This window comes from Humulus lupulus, chromosome X (genome assembly GCF_963169125.1).
Source record: "Humulus lupulus chromosome X, drHumLupu1.1, whole genome shotgun sequence".
In the NCBI taxonomy this organism is placed as follows: Eukaryota; Viridiplantae; Streptophyta; class Magnoliopsida; order Rosales; family Cannabaceae; genus Humulus; species Humulus lupulus.
Window position 1 is genome coordinate 187,497,684 of NC_084802.1, and position 18,267 is coordinate 187,515,950.

Below are 18,267 nucleotides of genomic sequence, written 5' to 3' on the forward strand. Positions count from 1 at the left end.
TCAATTATTGAGAGTTGGCAGTTAATTAATTTCCAACGTCAATGCAAAATAATAATAATAATAAAAAAAAATTGTAGGATATGATACTCAAAGATCAAGGAACATTTCTATTTATTAACACCACACATTGTGGCCTCTGTTATTTGATGAAATCATATCACTATATGACAACTAGTTCTATTTTTATCTTATTCATTCAAAATTTCATTATAATTCTTGATACCATTCTAATTCTATTCTTCTAAACCAAATATGACCCTCTATGGTTCCAAAAAAAAAAAGAAGAAAAATCATGACACCATTTACCATACCAGTAGTCTAAAAGACCAATTTTGAGACAACTCAAAAAGCATGCATGATCCCAAAGGCTATCCAGAAACAATCAACAAATTTACCCCTTAAGCTACAAAATTAAGACCAAATACGAACTAAACCAAAACAAACAGATATGTCTCGGTTATCACTTTTGCTCCTCGTTCAGGCCTTGTGGTGGCATTCCTAAACTTTGGGCAAGATTGCTCATTCTCTCCTTCATGGCCTGTGAGATGAAACACAAGCACAACACACCTGTTGAAAGTCTTAGTCTTAGTGTCAGATACCTCATCTACCACTACCACTGCTCTCATTTCGTTGTGTTATATCATTAAAACAAAATACAGTAATTTTTTTATCAATAAAAGTAAGAATATTATTACATAAAAAAAAAACCAAATTTCCATACTAAGAGCAAGTCCAATAGCAAATGAATATTTTTTTTAACTAAATGAATAATATTTCTCTAAATATAGTGAAATATTATTTATTAAGCTATAAATATATTTTTTATAATTTTTGTATATATACGAGTATGATACTATTATATTTAATTATTTTATTTCTTAAAATGAATAAAATATTTAAATGATATAGATAAAAAATACAGAAGCTAATGTATGGTATAATGTAAAAATTTGAGGTAAATTAAAAAAAATATACTTTGTGATATATTTTAAAATCAAATCATATATTCTACAAAAGGGAAATAAATTACTAATCACTACTACAAATATAGGCTTTCTCTGCACTTTTTTTCTAGCATTAAATTAAAAATGCAAAGAAAATGTTCAAATGAGTCTGAAACACGAAGTGGGAAAAAAAATAGACTTTTCTCTGCGGTTCCATAAAGAAAACCGCAGAGAAAAATGTACCTTTCTCTGCGATTTTCTTTATGGAACTGCGGAGAAAGCCCTTACCCTACATAAAACCCTCGACTCACAACCTTTACTCATTCTTCTAATTTCTTCCACTTTGGCAGACCCGAGAAGAACGGCGCAAACACTTCTTCCCCAACCACGGTTAGTGCTCTTTTCACCTTTTTTTAGTTTGCTTTTTCATTTTCTTCCATATTTAAGCTACAACTCATGTAAATATACATATATATTGATTTGTTTTGAAGTTTTAGGGCAAAAATCAAGATCTATTGATTGAGTATAATGTGTTTTGAATGTATGTTTATAGGGTGATTTTCAAGCTTTTCTCCAACATTTTTGAACGTTTGTGAAGGATTAAGAGACATTTTTATTGTTCAAATCAGGTATTGATCACTAAAACTTGACTTTTTTTGTTGTTTTTTTAATTATTTCGGTTTTTTGTTATTTTTATATTATTTATCTAGTTTATATGTATTTTGATTATGTTAATATTAATTATGTTTACTCCTTAAAATGTTTGTATTTGACATAATTTTTTATATTTTTTTACGAAATGTATATATATATAATATTGAAAATTAGTTATCAAATTAGGTTATAATATTGAAAATATATATATATATATATAATCAGAATTGAAAATAATTATATACAATCGAAATTGAATTTTTTTTTTTTTATTAAAATGACTTTCTCTGCGGTTTATTCAACACAACCGCAGAGAAAATGGTACCTTTCTCCGCGGTTTTTTCAACACAACTGCAGAGAAAAGTGTGGCTTTTCTCCGCGGTTTTCATACTACTTTTCTCTGCGGTTGAATACACTGCGCTTTTCAATACTCTCGAGTACTACTCCTACTCTGTTCCTTGACCGGAACCACTTCAGAGCCAGTGAGGTTTGTTTCTTGTTTTTTCTTGGATTTGGTGATGCTCGGAGGGAGTTCCAGGTCGGAAAACGAATCGAAACCTTCTGCCAAACCCGTTTTTCTAGAAAGAAGAGAAGCCCTATCCACGTCGATAGCGACGTCGTTTTGCGATGGTAATGATGATGATTTGGTGGGTCTTCTTCTCCGAAGCCTCTGTTTGGATGATTTTCTGGTTGGGGACGGTTTGGTATTTGGTGTTGTGGTTGGGGAAAAGTGTAAAGGTGGTGGTTTCTTGTTAGTCGTTTGGTTTCTGGATTTTTTGACCATATCTTTGAGCTTGTAAAACCAAGCGTTGGGCATCATATTAGATAACCTAAACCTGTAATTCCCCATTATCACACTTGAAAACCCACTCTTTCTTTCTAACTCTTATCTTTTTTTTTATTTTCTCTCTGTCTAGCTATAAAGAGAGTGTGGAGAGAGAGAATGAGTAATAAATATATAGAGGGTAAGAATAAGTGAGGAGACTTTCTCAACGACGTATTGTATTGTATAATATTGTAAATGATTGTGTTTTTATACCATATTGTATTTGGTATTCACTACCCTAACCCCCGACCCCAACCCTGGCCACGGACCTCGACCTTAAGCCCGGACCCGTACCCTCAGCCTTGTATTTATAAACTTATGTCTGTTTATATAGTTATTTAATTATTGTTCAAATCAGGTATTGATCACTAAAACTTGACTTTTTTTGTTTTTTTTTAATTATTTAGGTTTTTTGTTATTTTTATATTATTTATCTAGTTTATATGTATTTTGATTATGTTAATATTAATTATGTTTACTCCTTAAAATGTATTGTATTTGACATAATTTTTTATAATTTTTTATGAAATGTATATATATATATATAATATTGAAAATTAGTTATCAAATTAGGTTATAATATTTAAAATATATATAATCAGAATTGAAAATAATTATATACAATCGAAATTGAAAAATAATTTTTTTTTATTAAAATGGCTTTCTCTGCGGTTTATTCAACACAACCGCAGAGAAAATGGTACCTTTCTTTGCGGTTGTGTTGAATAAACTGCAGAGAAAAGGGTACCTTTCTCCGCGGTTTTCACACCACTTTTCTCTGCGGTCGAATACATTGCGCTTTTCAATACTCTCGAGTACTACTCTTACTCTGTTCCTTGACCGGAACCACTTCAGAGCCAGTGAGGTTTGTTTCTTGTTTTTTCTTGGGTTTGGTGATGATTGGAGGGAGTTCCAGGTCAGGAAACGAATTGAAACCTTCTGCCGAACCCGTTTTTCTAGACAGAAGAGAAGCCCTATCCACGTCGATAGCGACCTCGTTTTGCGATGGTGATGATGATGATTTGGTGGGTCTTCTTCTCCGAAGCCTCTATTTGGATGATTTTCTGGGTGGGGATGGTTTGGTATTTGGTGTTGTGGTTGGGGAAGAGTGTAAAGGTGGTGGTTTCTTATTAGTCGTTTGGTTTCTGGATTTTTTGACCATATCTTTGAGCTTGTAAAACCAAGCGTTGGGAATCATATCAGATAACCTAAACATGTAATTCCCCATTATCACACTTGAAAACCCACTCTTTCTTTCTAACTCTTATCTTTCTTTTCTTTTCTCTCTGTCTAGCTATAAAGAGAGTGTGGAGAGAGAGAATGAGTAATAAATATATAGAGGGTAAGAATGAGTGAGGAGACTTTCTCAACGACGTATTGTATTGTATAATATTGTAAATGATTGTGTTTTTATACCATATTGTCTTTGGTATTCACTACCCTAACCCCCGATCCCAACCCTGGCCACGGACCTCGGCCTTTGGCCCGGACCCGTACCCTCAGCCTTGTGTTTATAAACTTATGTCTGTTTATATAGTTATTTAATTATAAAATGTTGTAATTTAATTATTTCAATTATTGATGTTTAGTTTGAGGTAAAAAATGTGAATGTAAATCGAGTTTCAATTAAAATTTTCATGAGACTAATGTTGTATATTTTATTATTGAAAATATTTAATTTTAATTTAGTTTATGATTATTTTGTAGGAAATAAAATGTATTTTTGTCCAAACGAAAAGTAAGAAAAAGAAAGGAAAGAAAGTGGCAAAAAACTTTAAAGAAAAAAAATTGAAAGTACCATTTGATGCTCTAGGCCCGCTGGCCTAGAAGCCCTCCAAGCCCAGCTGCTACCCTCCAGGCCCAAACCTCATCGGCCTGCCTGGGCTCCTTCATCCTTTACGAGGCCCATGAAGCCTGCGGCCCAACGCCATTTTCTTTCCAGCAGCATCCAATGGTCCTCTCGCCCAGCAGCAACCCCTCCGAGTCGTGGGCCTTCCTCCATTATGTGTGGCCCATGAACCCAGCACGAGTTGGTGGCCCAGCCGCGAGTTGGGCCTCTTCTCAAAACCCAACAGTTTTATACACAACGTAATAAATTTTTCATTATTTAAAAACGGGAAATTGTATTAGTGTTGTTTGGTCCTTACAAAAAAAATAGTTTTTTTATTTAATTAATTAAAAACTTAATAATTAAACATATAATAATGTGTGATAACTCTAATTTTATTTATTATTTTTGTAAATTTTAATTAAAATTCTTCATATTTTGAAAATAATTTTTGTTCATTTTCATAATTTTTTAAAACTGTTTTTAACTTTTCATTTTTTTTTCTTCTCCACTTCAAATAAACACCTTATTTTATATTGTTAAAAAAAAATTAAACGAATTTATTATTTTTTATTTTTTAAAACAAAAAACAAAAATAGTTATCAAACATATTTTTATTTTTTTTAAAATAAAAAAATAAAAATAATATTTCTATTTTTGTGTTTAAAAAATTCAAAAACAAAAATTTTACCAAACACAACCTTACTGTAACCTTTTTTTTTTAACTCTTTTTCAAGGAGGGTATTAAAAATATTTTTAAAAAAGAAAACTTAGCAAGTCACAGTTCATTAAAATGTTTAGAAAATTTATAAAAAAAAAAATTAAAATATACTGTATGTAAAAACATAGAGATATATATATATATATATATAGGGTATAAACTTTTTATTATAACTATCACCGTATAATAAAAAGGTATAGGCACAACCCATAAAATGACTGTGCCTTTTTTTTTTCTAACATTAATAATAATATTTTTAATTAAGAATCATTCTCACAATCTCTCTTTAAGTTAAAAGTAAAGAGCTGGAAGACATACAAGTATAGGCACCTAAACAAACAGAAGTTGGACTGAAGATGATCCATGCCAGTGTTTGTCATACTTAATGATAACATTTGATGCACAAAAGGATTTCCAATTGTCTGTATATCCATATCCAATCTTATATTAAAAGTTTAAGACATTTTAAAAAGTGTATATATAATATCAAAATTGTAATATTTGTATAATACAAATAGGTATGATTAAAATAGTTTAGTAAGAAGAAAAAAGAGATTTTTGCTTTGCAAAATTTTAAGTTTTTCTCATATAGAATAGCTTTTTTTTTTATTTATTTTAAATGGTTCAGTTAAAATAATTATATTTTTGTCTTATATAATTTTGTTTCTAATATCTAAATACAAGTCATGGATTGATATTGTTTAGTGTAACTAGAAAAAGAAGTAGCACTGATTTTAATCATGAAAAATCAAATATTTTCTAATTTACAGAGGAAGTTGTAATTTTCCCTTGTCAACTAAATCCATATTTCAGCCTATCCTAATACTAAAAAATTATCAACCAACACTATCAAACATACAAAATAACAACAATAATAATGAGAATAATAATATATAATATTAGCCCTAGGCCTAACCTAAATATGTTAAATCCAGCCCAAAATATTATTAATAAAAACAATCATAATAATAACAAACAGATTAATAATAATAATTAAAAATAATCTTAATTAAATATACAAATACATTTCTCAGTTTCAGCACCAAACAAACAAATAAACAAAAATTCTGAAATATCTATACTATATATATATATAGTATATATAGAAACCGTGATATTCAATAAGTGAAGGAATATTTTTTAGTGAAAGAATATTCTATATATATCATAATTATTATTAAAATATTAGTATCTTAGTAGTGAAGCAATAAAAATGTTTGCTGAAAAAAAAAAGTTAAATCAAAACGTGTCAAACATGCACAATACACTTATCATTATTTTCACTACAACAAATTTTGATATGATTTAATTTCTATAAAATATTTATTTTATATATCTTTTTTTTTGCTTTTTTCTTTATCTTTATTTACTCTTTTTTCTCTGCATTTCAAAACTTTTTCTCAGCATTCAAAAACTAAGTAAGTTGAAGATAAAAGGTCATTTTAGGGCTCCGTGAATTTTATTTCACATTTTCCATGAATTACTTCTCTTCTATTTCAATAAACAAAATGAAAAAAATAATGGCTTTGTTCTTTACCTTTTTATTTTATTTTGCTTCTTTATTCTCTTTGATAGATATTATAATTCTTCTATATATTTTTGTAGGATTCTGTGCATTTCAGCAGTTGGGGCTTCAGTTGAAGATCTCTGAGAAGTAAGAATTCTATTCAATCTTGTAATTAATATCCTAATTTACTTATATTTATTTTATTCTATAAAAAATGATATGTATAGAATATTTGTTTTGCTGAAAAATAGCTTTATAGTTTGAGTTTTGATAGCAAATACCCCTGATTTTTTTCCTTTATCAACTATCTTTCATAGTTTGATTATTGTTGTTGACCATGGCTTAGGCTTGTATGCCATTAAAAAACTGATCTTGTTGGCTATTGATGCCATTGTTACTGCTTGTCTTGTAGAGATAGATTTGTCGTTTGAGCTTATCAAGAGCTGTTGTAAGAGATCTTTGATCTTTGTTCTTAATGAATGAATGAAAACCATGAGTTTCTACTATCAAAAAAAATAAAATTAGTTAAATTGAAAAGGGAAGGCTCAATTGTTGAGTTCCTTACATCTTTGAAAATCCTTACCCTTTACAATTCGTTTGTACTGATTATAAAACATGCCCTGATTATAAAACATGCCCTTTGGTGCATTCTGTATTAGTTGTTTTAAACAGAGTAAAAAATTATTACTAATTCAGTTGCAGAAGTTTTTTTTTAATATTATTCTCTTACCATTTTTCTCAGATTTTGTTTTCATTAGAATTCTCATCCCTATGGTGTTCATAGTATTTTCGTAGCGTATTTACATAATTGTACAATAGTTTCAATTATTCTTAAACTATGATTTAGATGTTTTACTTAAATTTTAAAATTTTAATTACATTATTAGTTTCATTTTTAGTGATATTTAAAATGCCCCAACATATATACTATGTGTTGATTTTGCCATTTACATTTAAAATCACTCATCCATTTCTCCTTCGTATTTATCAACATATAATTACATCTTTATATGTATATATATTATACTGACTTATTAGTTTCATATATTAAAATTTATAAATTATGCTTATTATTTTTTAACTATTTCTGATATGAAGTTGTCTCCAAACAATCATTAAACATTTTAATTTCACAACCTCTTGCATCTGTTAAAATATATTTTTCTTTTGTTAGTTTTATTATTCCAGTTGTATGATTGAATTCTCATTTTTTATGCAATATAATTTTGTTTTCTTGTCTGTCTTTTTTTGTTCACATTACTAAATACATAAATTGATTGGACTCTTACATATCTTTAAATCTTTGAATGATATTATTATAATAAACATATCAACCACCACTCTTAGGTTTCAACGGCAATACAAGAGAAATTCATCAAAGATATTTTACCAACCGACACAAAATGGAAAGCTAAAGAGATTGTTATAGAGAAAGGAATGCGATTGTAATGCGGAAAACTGCTCGGTATACTACCAAAGTGCTGAAAAAGAGTCAAAAAGCAGTTATCTCTACTGAACTCCAGAGTGCTGAAAAAGTTGACTCCTTGGCATCATCATCATAGAGATAGTTTGTGAAGATAAATCAAATTAATTGACCGTAAAATGAAGGCATTCTCTTAGTAATTAATTAAAGAAGCTGCCAATTAAGAAGGAAGATTAACGTGAGCGGATGATGTGGCTCATATTAAGGGTGGGACCCTAAAAACAGGGTCGAAGCAAAAGGCGTGTGATTAGCTAGTCTTGACTTACACTAAAAAACAAAAACAGGGTCAAAGCAAAAGACGTTTATATGCATGCAACCATGAAGAGATATATAATTACAACCAATTTAAAATGGGAAATTTAACGTTTTATCCTTTTTATCCTTAATAGTCTCTATTATTACCAAAAAATACTACTTCTATTAATTTTTTCATTTTGATACTAAATATTCCACGTCTACCTAAAGTACTCCTCCCATTTTATCAAGAAGACCAAATCTCTCTCTTTCTCTCTCACGAAACTCTCACCAAAATCCACAATGAGTTCCAAATCTCGTGTGAAATTGTTGTTAGTTATCTCCATTGTCTTTCAAAAGATCTCAATATCAAAGACAACATCTATTTTGAGGGATTTTAGAGGAGAAAAACTATGGGTAAGAAGTTTGTTCATTTTTTTTGTGTTGGGTACTGTTTGTTTACTTTTTTTTAGCTATTTCGAACAGATCTGAGCCTTTATTGGTGTATTTTTTGGATTTGTTAGAGAGATATCGCGATCTGTGTTTTTCTGAGTTTTCTGCGCTTTCTACAATAGTTTTGCTTGATAACAACTCGATAACAGCTCGATAGGGGCTCGATACTATGTAGAAGATGATTAATTTGTGAGCTCGATGCTGCTCGATAGTGGCTCGATAGGTATAACATTTATTTCTCGATGGTGCTTGATAGGAACTCGATAGAGGTTCGATTGGACCCTTGATTATTTGGTTTAGTTTTTTCTCGATATGTGTTCGATGGGAGCTCGATAATAGGCAGATGGTGTGGGTTCTGTTAAGATCTCGAGTTCATATCGAGCTCACTTCGAGAAAAATCATACTCTGCCTTAATCAAAACCATCAAGCTCCTATCAAGCTTATCGAGCCTAACCAATTCATGTTCTATCGAGCTTATATCGATATCCTATCGATCCTGTCGAGTCTAACCATAGACCCCATCGAGCCTAACAAATTACTGTCCTATCGAGCCTAACCATATACCCCATCGATCTCCTATTGAGCTTAGCGAGCCTAACCATAGACCTTATCGAGCCTAGCCGTATACCTCATCGAGCCTAGCCGTATACCTCATCGAGCCTAACCAATTACTGTCCTATCGAGCCTAACCATATACCCCATCGAGCTCTTATCGAGCTTAATCCATGATGATTTGAACCGCATTTATAAAATTGAAAACTGCAAACCGTATAACACCGCGCATACTCATTAGATTAAGATCAATGGTCTATATTTATAGTTGTTAATTAATATTTCTAAAAATAAATTTTGATTTTTTTTTTTAATTTTTAGAAATGCTACATGATTACATGACGGTCGCATACTTATTAAATTAAAGAATTAAAAAAAATATTATTTAAGCATTATATATGAAAATTCAAAATTAATGTAAAAAAAAAAATATTTACCTATTAATAACTTGCTATATCAACTCAGTATGTTATCACATCATCATAATTGTTAATAACCATTTAAATAATTCTAAAATTAGTATATATTTTCTATAGTGTATTTGGTATATCTGATTTTGATATAACTTGTATAGATTGCTTATATAAGTTAGTTTTTTATTAGAATATTACTTAGCTTGTAATAATGAATGTTTTCATGATATAAATCCAAATAAATAAACAAAACATAGGAATTTTTGACACCTTATCACTTTTAATTATTGAATTTTATTCTCGCTTTTATTTTATCTTCTAAATTCATTTTTAATCACAATTTTTTTTATATCTTTTGGTCATATTTATTTATAACTAAGCTATTTGTATGCTTATTTTAGCTCTGTAAATGTTGTCAAATTTTAGTTTTAGTATTTTACAAAGAAGTCAATTGTCAGCGTGTTTTTATAAATGTTTAAAAAATTAAATTTACGCTTCTGTACTTTTGAAAACTGAGATATGTATTGTATTTTAAAAAAAAATAATAATAAAATTGAAGGTGTTTTGGTAAATTTCCCCATATTTATTCAATTATTGAGAGTTGGCAGTTAATTAATTTCCAACGTCAATGCAAAATAATAATAATAATAAAAAAAAATTGTAGGATATGATACTCAAAGATCAAGGAACATTTCTATTTATTAACACCACACATTGTGGCCTCTGTTATTTGATGAAATCATATCACTATATGACAACTAGTTCTATTTTTATCTTATTCATTCAAAATTTCATTATAATTCTTGATACCATTCTAATTCTATTCTTCTAAACCAAATATGACCCTCTATGGTTCCAAAAAAAAAAAGAAGAAAAATCATGACACCATTTACCATACCAGTAGTCTAAAAGACCAATTTTGAGACAACTCAAAAAGCATGCATGATCCCAAAGGCTATCCAGAAACAATCAACAAATTTACCCCTTAAGCTACAAAATTAAGACCAAATACGAACTAAACCAAAACAAACAGATATGTCTCGGTTATCACTTTTGCTCCTCGTTCAGGCCTTGTGGTGGCATTCCTAAACTTTGGGCAAGATTGCTCATTCTCTCCTTCATGGCCTGTGAGATGAAACACAAGCACAACACACCTGTTGTTAGTATCAATCATCAAGAAGCAAACGAGATGCCCCCAAAGGAGAATAATATTTTTTTACCTGAACGCTCTTCTGGTGGGCATCCTTGTATGCTTCAGTAACCAAAAGAGAGAGTTTCTGCCATCATGAAAGTACATGTAAGCACAAATATGCATTATCTTCTGATAAACAAAAAGAATAACCGGCTTTGGTTACACACACAGATATATATATTTATTGCTAGAAGAGGTCATAAAGATTGTATATGACACTAAATAATCTCCACCTACTTCTGGCCCAAGTTCCATGGCTGCCTCAGTTATCTCAAGGCGCACTGGCTGCTGGTCACCGGAGAGTGTTGCCTAGAAAAAAAATATTAATCTGATAATTAACGGGTATCTTACAGCAAATAAGTTTGTATTATGAAAAGGAAAAAATTGGGAATAGGATACAATCCAAGATCCATGTACTATGGCGTTCTGAAAATTAAGATAAAAAGCTTTTCTATATATATATTGAAAAGGAAAAATAATAATTGTGCTACTATGCCCACTATGATAAAAGAAAAAGGCATCAATCTTAGGTTCCTGAAATTGATCCTATTCATAAGGAATGATCATAGGACCACCTTTACCCTAAAAAACAAGCAAACCACACCTTTATAAGCTCATCTTCACAATAACCATCAAACTCTGCCCTGAAAAACAGTGAAAATGAAAAGATGTTACCATGACAAAATTTAATATTACAATCCAATAGCAAAAAACAAAGGGAATAAACATACACAGCAAGCTCTTTCTGCACACGCACTGCCTCAACTTGTACCACCATTTGGGCTTTCTTAACAGTTTCGTATAGATTTTGCATATTACCCATTTTCCCTGCCTGAAATAAAATGGCACATAAGGAAGTTGAGGGAAAGGAAAAGTAAAAAAAGGACAAAACCTTGCAGTATATGCAGGATATGATATGACATTCAACATTACTATAATGGTATCTTTTCCTCCTCATCTACTTCTGAAAAATTACCTGCGCTACCCAAGTGACTTGGGTTTCGTTTTAATTTCATCACAACTTGGTTGAAGGGCAGTTCTGTTAGTTTATAACTGAATCAAAACTAGAAGGATTGCCTTTAGTTAGCACATGCATGCTCAGATGGCTTGTGAGTGTTAAGTTGCAATGACAACAAAATCGTAGAGTTGGGCTATATATGCATAACTACTTTCATAAAGTAAAGTTTACTGCTACAATGCATAGTCTAGATAATAATTAACAGGAGCAGGAAAGCTAAGTTGCTAAACCTTTGAAGTTCCATCATCACTTTTTCCATTGTCATCCTTCTTCTCACCAAATAAGCCATATAGACGAAGAGATCTTGTTCTCCTCCCAGTCTTATTAGTAGACCAAGATAGAACCAAGGGACGACCTTTACACAAGTCTGCTTCACCTGGATGCAGTATAGGATGTTTGTTAAGCTTGATTTACATCATGGTATGCCATAAGTTTTCGAGGAAAAATATTTATTGCACTAAGAACCTGTTAACAACAAACACAACGAAAAGACCAAGCGCACCCAAAAAGAACTATTCCATAAACTCTGACATATGCATTACAAATTGGGAGAAAGAGGCCTTTTTAGTGTAGGATAGGGGTTCCAACTTCAAACCAATTGGTTTCTATATAAAGTTATTGTGTTAACCATATTGTACCAATGGCAGATTATTTCTAATAATATGCAAACACGTTGAGATGAACGGAATCATGTTTACCATGTCGTACAAGTATATGATCACAAATGGCTTGACATTTCTGTCACCAATTCACAATTACTCGGAATATTTAGTCTTTACTGACTAAACCAACCATAATCCATGCATGGGGATGTTCATGATTGAAAACATATTAAATCTTGGAATAACTCATTGGTTATCTTCTAAAGCTTCCCACGCTTTCTTTAAAAATAAATAAATAAAAACATACACAAAACCAAACACCCAATATCCAAGAAGACGAGTAAATTCATGTTTACTACAACAAAAGGGTACTGGCTTCTAATAAGCATGAATACCAGAATCCACAGAGCGTTATGAATACAATAATAAGAAATGAATTACACAGAGAACAAGAAAACATTAAATTAAGCGTCAAACTTAAGCAAAGCCGTGAAGAACTTACAGAAAGAGAGGCGTGTTCTGGGGTCAGCGAGTCGGTTGCCATTAGCTAGGTGTGACGTTAAAGCAGTGGTAGAAGCCATTAGAGGTAAGCGAATGAAAACAGAAGAGAAGGTTGTTGAACAAGAACGGAAGAAAGAAACTACAGACAGGAGGAGTAAGAACTAAGAACAAGAACAAGAAAAGGCAGTGCTCCTACTCTTCCGGATTTGCATTTGGTGGCAATTTTGGTACTATTGGGCCTTTATCGCTCTATTGGGCCTTTCTTTCAGGCCTCTGAATTACCTTGTTGGGCTAGTGTATCCGTACATTTTCGGTTAATTTGGACTACCTACGAAATACTTAGAGCATCTCCATTGAAAGCAACTTTGTTGTCGCGAAAAGTACATAAATTTGTATAAAATATTATTAATTTTTCAAAATAAGAATAGGCAACGTTGCCTGAAAGTGACAATTTCTCTAGTCACAACAAATAAAAATCTTACTTGACATTGACAAGATGTCATTTTATATTACAAATATGTTCAAGCCACCTCTGTGGCTACAAGCATTGGAGATACTCTTACGGGTGCTTGTATGACTACCTTCAAATTTACACAAAATTAATTGAAATTGATCAAAATAAATTAAAAAACATAAATTTTAATAAATTAAACTAAGGGCGCTTTTAGCTAAACTTTTATTTTATATTTTAGACCGTAAAAGAGTTTAAATTTTTTTTTAGTTATTATTTGGACTTTTTTAAAAAAAATAATTTTAAAATCACTGTTGACTGCGTTTTTAGCCAACGACGTGAGAACGTCAAATACGACGAACCTTCAAGAGAATGTAAACGACAACAGACGGTATAAACAAGAAAAGTAAATAACACAGAATTTTTATAGTGGTTCAGCCCCGATTGTCGGTAATAGCCTAATCCACTTAGAGTTGTGATTTATAAATCTATACTCAAGATCAGATGGACTATGCCAACTGAGTTTCTTCAGTATAAATTGTGAAAATACAAGAATTCTCTCTAATTTCAGCACTTTCTCTCTCTAGAATAGACAGACCCAATTTTATCTCTCTAGAAAGAATAAGCAGAAGGGACCCTCTCTCATCTCATAAGCTCTCTATTTATAGAGATGGGATCCTCAACTGATATCCCCTTATAATAGGGATATTTTACTATATTTATTATATTTATATTACAAATAAACATTCAACATTCAAAATGTAACAAACTCCCCATTTGTGGGAAGAATGAGAGATTCCCGCGCATGTTGTTGAAGTTGTATCTGACTTAGTCTCCTCTAGCTAGTTGGTCCACCTCCTACTCGCTACCCATGCAAGGGCTGGTTGAACGTGCATGGTGGTAGGTTGAACGTGCATGGTGGTAGGAGATGCACTTCTCTCCTCTAACATGCACTCTCCTCTAGCATGCCATGTTCCTCCTTGAACCAATCTCCTTGGCTTCTCCTCGGACTAAGGTGGTCCGAGGCAACCTCCTTGGCACCTCACCTTGGACAACATTGAGGCAACCTCACCTTGGACAATATTGAGGCAACCTTCTTTAGCATCTCCCAAACATGTCCGATCGAACATTGTATAGACTTTCCTTATGAAAGTCTAAGTCTCCATTCTCTTGCATGAGAGTCCTCCTCCTTAGCTATTTACCTTGGACACGTTCGAGCCAACACTTAGAAAACCTTGGGAGGCTTGCCTCCTACACACCCTTGGGGTCTCCTAGGACCACACCCTCCTTGGGGTCTCCTAGGACCACATCCTCCTTGGAGTCTCCTAGGACCACTCCCCTTAGCTCTCCTAAGAGGCACTCTCCTAGATGCATTCTCCTTAGCCTCCTAGGATGCATTCTCCAATTTTTGGGTATAACAATCACAATAAAATATTTAATGTTTTTATTAGAATAAGAATAAAATATAAATTTATTACTATAAAATAGGTTAAATAAATAACATTAAATTTCATTATGTTGACTGATTTTTTAGTCAACTGATACGGAGTCCAAATAATAATGAGCAATAAAGAATAAAGAACACTAGGATTTATAGAAGTTCGACCCCAAAGATTGGTAATAACCTACTTTCCCTCAGTTTTGTATTAATCTTGAAGGTTTACACAAGATCACAAATGATTACAAGTGAATTTCTATGTGTAAAAGACAATACATTAAGGCAGAATCACTGCTAGGTATAAAAATAGGTTGTCCGAAATATTTCTAAACACTGGTCGGTAGGCGATTTCGTGAACCCCCTCCACTGTGGTGGAGGTTTTGTATTTATACCGATCCAATGGCCCATAGGTTGCGCCCGAGCGTAACTGGTAGGAAAATATCCCCATATTCTCCCAGACAATTGTTGCCCTATTCTTTAGGAGCCTTGACCGAGTTTTCAGGTTGTTAGGTGCATGGTGTGCGTAACTGCTTTCCACCAACCTGGTTTATCTGTCTATCATAATGAGCAACAAGTTTTCTGGAGGTCCTGCCGAGCAGTAACTATTATATATTATGTGAGTATACCCCAACCAGCCTGCCCGGCCTAACGCCATGTCTAAAACATAATGCCACGTGTTCAAGATTATTGCCACATCATATATGTCAATTTTTGGGATAGCATTTGCCCTCCAAGTTTGTAATGGTGCTAAGCAACATGGAAACTTTCTTATGGGGACCATACTGTCCAACCAGGTCAGGGGTATATGCTCCTTGCTACGTGGCATAGCATCTGGTACAATTAATAACCTTTGTATTTCTTTAAGTTTCCAATAAATGATTTTTCACTCATTCCCGCCTCTTTTTGGTAACCATAAAGTGTCATAATTACTTGATTGCATTGACGATTGTGCAACTTTCAAGAAGTGGGCTGACGTGGGTGGCAGCTGAGAGGGCGTGATTGGTGAGAGAGGTGGACGGGCGGTCAGGGTTTATTGCTGACGTGCGTGGGGAGGCGTATTGGGAGCAACTGAAGAGACTGCTAAGTGGATGAATGCATTAAATTTTGGTAGGACGAAGCTCACTTATTTTTTCCAATAAATAGGGGTACCCAACCTTTTCTTCTCTTTTCACCTTCTTCTTTACTTCACACAAACCAGAGCCAACCTAAAAACCCTAAACCTTCTCATCCCAGTTTGTTCGAGAGCTAGCCCGTGCCCAATTATCCTTTGATTTTGTAAAAATCCACCTCACGATTCCCTTTTCTGAATGGTTTGTGTTTGGTGTTCTTTAAGAACATGAAGAACATTTCTTGAAATTTTTTTGAATATTTTTTTCGTTTCCTCGGTTTTCTTGTTCTTGATATGTTTTTCACTGTTCGTCATTTTATACTGGTCAGTACAATAAAAACGTATACATCGACCATCATTTTTCGGTGCTCTCACCTCTTCCTTTCCCCCTTTTTAATGTACGTGCAGACTGCTAGGGAGGTTATCACCGAGCTAATATCGGCCTACCGCAACAATCACCGTGCAGAGGTACTGACCAGCCTAAAAGGCCCCTCTGCCAGCCAATGATTATGGCTTGTACAAAGAATACGACTCGTGCGTACAATGCACATAATCCCCATGTGGCCCGTTGTGCCACCGTTACTGGAAACCAAGAGGCATCGCCCACTGATGAAGGGGCAATCAGATTTGGCCAGGAAGAAGAGTCCGAGCTAGAATATGCCACAAAGATTTATACTGAGGCTATTTTAAACCCGTCTCAGGAGAAGGAAAAGCCCCCTATACTCAGCTCCTACTAGCACCATCTCCAACAAGCAACCGAAGAACGTCAAGGGGCATTTCAAACCTTGGAGTGCCACTATTCTCAAGCCCACCGCCCAGCAGATGGCAGAGAATCCTGGATTTGGGTTTTACGCTTAGAGTAGGTACCACATTACTTCTGGTGCCACCATGCCCCTACTGCCATACTTTTGGAGTGTGGCAGACTATTTTGGGATTTTCCCTACCCAGATTAGTCCTAAAGATATTAGGTTTCTATCCGCCCTATACGTCTTGTACAAATCCGAGGGCTGGCCAGTGCCCTCCGTTCATGAAGTAAATTATTTGTTTGACCTCAAGCCCAACCCTCGCCAGGGCCGCTCAGGGTATTTCTGTTTTAGCCTTAGGGATTCAAACATTTATCTGACCAATGCCGAAGCCATTTCTAAGGTTGGGAAGTATGCCAGCCAGTACTTTGTCACCACAGACATTGTTTCCAACCATCTTTGTAACGCCCTACTTCCTTAGAGTCGTTACTAAATGATTTTAAAGTGTGCATTTAACTCACTAATCGAGGTTTTAGGTCAAAAGTGTAATTAAATCATAAACAGAGTTATAAACTTTGAAAATAATTCCATTTACTGAAAATCATAAAGTGTTTGATAATTGGGATCCCAAAATACTGTTTAAAAATATTTACAACATGCAAGTACAACAAAGTTGGCTAGACGACAAAATCTAGGTTTTACTACAATCATCTCTCAAAACCACTGGCTGTGGCAGCCAGGCAGGCCAAACATGTACGCGCCGCTTCATGCTCTCCGTACGCATGGTTGGTCGACTTTCCCCTTGCCCTTACCTGCACCACAGAGCACCCGTGAGCCGAAGCCCAGCAAGAAAACCCTCACAAGCATAAAACACATGCATAACAAACACTTAGCATATAAATAGGTCATCAATAGGATAAACACATACGGCCATGCCGTCCCAAGCGCTTTACCAGGCCCTGGGTTCGCGATCCACACCGTCCCAGGTATCCTTTAGGGTCTCACGCTGGCAACTTGCACTCCACGTGCTCAACGCTGCTCCCGACCCCTTGCCGCACTCAGCCTTGCACTTCACGTGCCTAACGCCGTTCCCGACCTTGCCGACTTTGGCTTGCGTCGTTCCCGGCTCTTGCCGAACATTTACACATTTGCATCCATAGCATAATAAAGCATATACTGAACATGGACAAATTCAATCAAAGGGCTAAGCCCTGCAATACAGTCATATAGGGCTCTGCCCTGCATACAAGCTCTATGGGAACAGTGGTTTTCTTACCTGAGTCCCGAGCTTTCCAAGCACCGATATCCCGAGCACAGTCCCCTAACCTGAGCCTCGCTGAAACCCTAGTCACAACGCATTAACAATATTCGTCCATCAAGTTCTAATCCATTAAATAGCTTTGAGTCATAATTCTAATCTCCGGAACCTTGAATTCTATCAATCCGGGTGATAAAATCCATCCCGAGCCTTAGTAATTAAGTTCCCAAGTCAAAACCCTCAAGTCACCCTGCTCCTTGAGCTAGGGTCGCGGCCCAACCCCACAAGCACCGCGGCTAGCCTCAAAATAGAGGCTAACACCTCCCTGGAACACGCATGGG

The 18,267-nt window shown here is 33.9% G+C and overlaps 1 protein-coding gene across 1 annotated transcript; it reads right to left on the bottom strand.

The window, feature by feature from the left end:
• Positions 1–10,296: 10,296 nt before the first annotated feature.
• LOC133807418 (nucleoid-associated protein At4g30620, chloroplastic-like) lies at positions 10,297–13,118 on the bottom strand. The gene is made up of 7 exons (XM_062245740.1): positions 12,930–13,118; positions 12,056–12,201; positions 11,539–11,639; positions 11,412–11,451; positions 11,045–11,116; positions 10,836–10,892; positions 10,297–10,740 (listed from the first exon to the last, which is right to left on the bottom strand). Exons 1-7 carry the CDS (start codon positions 13,006–13,008, stop codon positions 10,663–10,665), a joined length of 573 nt encoding a protein of 190 aa, XP_062101724.1. The 5' UTR covers positions 13,009–13,118; the 3' UTR covers positions 10,297–10,662.
• Between the last annotated feature and the right edge of the window lie 5,149 nt (positions 13,119–18,267).